The sequence below is a fragment of the Zerene cesonia genome, unplaced genomic scaffold (assembly GCF_012273895.1).
Source record: "Zerene cesonia ecotype Mississippi unplaced genomic scaffold, Zerene_cesonia_1.1 Zces_u010, whole genome shotgun sequence".
Taxonomy (NCBI): Eukaryota; Metazoa; Arthropoda; class Insecta; order Lepidoptera; family Pieridae; genus Zerene; species Zerene cesonia.
In genome coordinates this window covers 883,768-887,668 of record NW_024045140.1, presented here as the reverse complement: position 1 = coordinate 887,668, position 3,901 = coordinate 883,768, and the positions used below count along the sequence as shown (strand labels likewise).

The 3,901-nt window shown below is 36.5% G+C and overlaps 1 protein-coding gene across 1 annotated transcript in view; it reads left to right on the top strand.

The window, feature by feature from the left end:
* Positions 1-202: 202 nt before the first annotated feature.
* LOC119839226 (zinc finger protein ZPR1) overlaps positions 203-3,901 on the top strand; it is a 13,362-nt gene continuing 9,663 nt past the window's right edge. Inside the window, exons 1-4 of the mRNA XM_038365445.1 lie at positions 203-389; positions 1,382-1,515; positions 2,193-2,311; positions 2,877-3,064. Coding sequence (XP_038221373.1) covers positions 285-389; positions 1,382-1,515; positions 2,193-2,311; positions 2,877-3,064 — 546 coding nt within the window. The 5' untranslated portion in view covers positions 203-284. The remainder of the gene's footprint in view (positions 390-1,381; positions 1,516-2,192; positions 2,312-2,876; positions 3,065-3,901) is intronic.

The window sequence follows — 3,901 nt, the reverse complement described above, 5'->3', positions numbered from 1 at the left end:
ATTTATGTAAATATGTTTTTAAATGGGTGACTAGATTCTTTGGAATCCTGCCGCTTATCAGCAACAATAGATAGAAGAAAACTTAATTACAACAATAGTCTCTAGCACACAAACTCTCCTTAAAATTTGTTAAAATATTAAAGTATAGTAACATTTTAACCATATCACTTTTATAATTTGTCACTTGCCACTTGTCAATGCGTTGACAGTTGTGACATTACAATTTTTAGCCGAACACATTTCATATTCGGATTGTGTGAGCAATTTAATTTAATACATAAAAAATGAGTACTGAAGAAAAGAAACCTCTATTCCGAGACCTCACAGGTGAAGATCCGGACCCCGAGGTGACAGAAATTGAGTCGCTATGTGTGAATTGTCATTCAAATGTAAGTTTAATTCTGGAGTCGTCTGGAACAAATTTTTTCTTTAATTATTTCGTGAATTACGCATTTAAGACACTGATATCCATTATTTATTAACTACAGTGATAATTTTAGATTTTTTCATAATTATATTATCAGATTACATGCAATTACTTTTAAAATCTAACCCCAAATTACACGGTAAACATTACGATGTTTTCAGTTTAAAAGCAAAAAAGCAAAGATATATCGAGTTTTGTGCACTGTTACAGTAGGTTTAAATTATTAAAAATCTATTTGTTACATACGATAGGGTGTGTCCCTATAATTTTATTCCGACTTAACACTTACTTATTGTCTGATTGGGGCAGCAATAAACATTTGGACGCATTGCGCTTTTGGGTTTTGGTGACTTTATAGTTTAAGACTTTAAGTTGTATTAATGGGGTCCAATGATGTGAGGAGTGGGGTCCTGGTGACCTAAAACGCAGGTTATTTAGATACCTAGTTTAGGCACTGTCTCATGCTTAATTTTTGAGTACAAAATTTTTTTCTCATTTTTAAACGACTTAAAAAAAAAGAAAAGTTATCAAATTGACTGTATTTTTTTGTGGTTCTTACATCATAATTTTTTACTGTAAATTTTTTAATTTGAAATCTGGTGCCTGCCAAGTTGTCAGATTTAAATTTAGTCTATGACAATTTGAACATGTGAGAAATCTTGAAAGAATAGAAAAAAGTGGTGGGATCAGGGGTGACTGAGAGGCTAGGCGTTGCTAAGGTTAGGCAAGAAACGCCGGTTCAAATATTTTTTTTTTTATTAAAATGTAATAATGTATAAAAATATAATAATGTGTACAATAAATGAGAAGAAAGTAAGAATTAACTAGAATCATTTTGCATGCAAGTATAGCAGCATGCGACCCTCATAGCAGGCCTGTGTCCCAGCAGTGGGAACATATATAGGCTGATGATGATGATGATAGCAGCGTGCTGAATATAGTATCTATTACCAGGGTATGACGCGTCTGCTCCTGACTCGCATTCCGCACTACAAAAACGTAGTGCTTATGTCGTTTTCGTGCGAAGAGTGTGGCTTCGAAAACAACGAGATACAGCCGGGTGGAGCTATAGCAGAATTTGGTATTAGGTGAGTTATCTTTTGTGTATTATGTAATGATGTCTGTCTATCTATTTTGTATGTGCTAGTCGAGCACGAATTGGGCCAGCTCGCACCGGGGAAGTACCACACCCCCACAGAAGACCGGCGTGAAATAGCATTCTGCTGTGTTTCGTTCGGTGAGTGGGGGAGCTGGAGGCCCATATCCTCTTTCCTACCCTTCAATCCTTTCCTAATCCCTTTCCAACTTGCAGTCGGCGATTCATTTGCAGAGGCATAAGGTCTGCATTCGACCTTACACCTCTCCAAATGTCCACGGGCGGTGGTAGCGCTTACCATCAGGCGACCCACCAGCTCCATTGCCGACTATGACATAAAAAAAGATATAAAAAAAAAGGCTGATCACCTACTTGTCCCTAAAGAAAATCGATCAGTGAAACGGATGTACATCATCTGCCCCATACCCCACTAGGGGACACGGGACTTCACTTCATGTTTCATAATCATTTAAATAATTTGCAATACGGCTACAGCAATTTCAATGTGTCAAAATTGTCACAAAGACAATTATTAACAATTATTCGTGATTTGCCCCATACCCCACTAGGGTACACGAGACTTCACTGCTTTTTTACCCAAGCTTTAAAAATTATAATATTTCTAATGATGTATCAATTTAAATCCTTAACGTTTCCACTGCATTTCAGGTGGAAACTACGCGTGGAAGGCGCGACAGATCTCAACCGACAGGTTGTAAAGAGTGATTACACACGGGTCTACATTCCGGAGTTGGAGTTTGAGATACCAGCTCAGAGTCAGAAAGGAGGTTCGTTACTTGTTTCGCTGTCTGTCTGTCTGTCCGTAAGTATGTGTAGAACTCCAAAACCATTTGAACCGACTCCAAAAAAGAGGAGTATTTTTCCGTGACCTCTGAGCTACCCGTGATCCCACCCCAGCAATCGAATCTCTTCTACTCTTTCGGTTTCATGCGCCTAAGGCAGGCGTTGCTATGGTATGGTAAAAGGACGCGGGTTCGAATTTTTAATTTAAAAAATTCTCATTTATAAAGCATTTCAATGCTATAAAACTAAATATCAAAAAAGGTGAGGTTCTCAGACCGAACCAATATAGATGAACCAATTTTGATGATTATCTTCTTGTTTGACAGATGTCGCCTACCGTGCGGTCCCTTAAATATTTATTTTTATTTTTTTTTATTTGTTTATTCACACCAAATAGAACTAACTACCATTACATAATATATTATCCTAATTCGCCACAGTTCTTTTATCAAAAAAGGAAAACAAAACTAAAAAACTATTTCATACAAAAGAAATATAATTGCTTATACTCTCAGCTCTTTGCTTTAAATGTAATTTTTTTAATTTCAGAGGTGACAACCGTGGAGGGGATTCTGGCACGTGCCATGTCTGGTCTCGCGCAAGACCAAGAAGCTCGCAGGCGGGAGCACCCCGACGCCGCGGATCAGATCGACGGCTTCGTGAAGCGACTGCACGCTCTGAGGTCCCTGGAGACCATGTGGAACTTGGAGCTGGAGGATATAAGCGGTATAATCATCGTTTAAATTGCGTATGGACGTAAAGGATCCAGTCTAATGTTAAATCACACCCGTAAATTGTATGAGGCAAAACTCCGCCCACTCGTGTGTTAGTGCAGAATTTGAGAAATTTTTGAAAGAATAGAAAAAAATTTGATCACAAGGCAGGATTTCAAAAATTTTTTTCTATTCTTTCAAAAATTTCTCATTTATAAAGCATTTCAATGCTGTAAAACTAAAAATTAAATTTAGGCAGAATTTGTTAATGATCGATACAATAGACTTTGAATGTTACTACCAAGGAATAAGGTGTAAATTTCAATGAATGTTTTATACAGCGCCGCTTGGACATTTCTTAATGTATTTTCAATGGGCGTTCGTGAGGGTAGATAATAGTTGTTTGTAGTGTATTTATATAACAGCTTTTGCTAATTGTTTTAAGTGTTTTATTCGCTTTTATATGTGTATTTTGTACGCAATAAAGAGTAGAAATTGAAAACTTTTTAACGGATTTTAAACGCGATTTATTCGTTATATTATTAACCCGACGTCACGGATTGACTGACCAGTAAGTAAATTGTATAAATCGCGTTTAAAATCCGTTAAAAAGTTTTTAATTTCTAAATGTATAATACTCGCGTGAAAGCAAACACAAGACAATAAAGAATTTTTATTCATGAATTCATATCACTGGATTGTTCTCATTAAATTTGTTCTGGTTCTATCAATTTGGAAGTTTTCTTCTAGAAATTAACTATTTACTGATTGATGATAAGGTTACCTGGAAGAGATTGCTCTTGAGCAATAAGGCCGCCTTATAGTGCATATGTGCCGGCATGGTCTTTTTTTTTTACAATG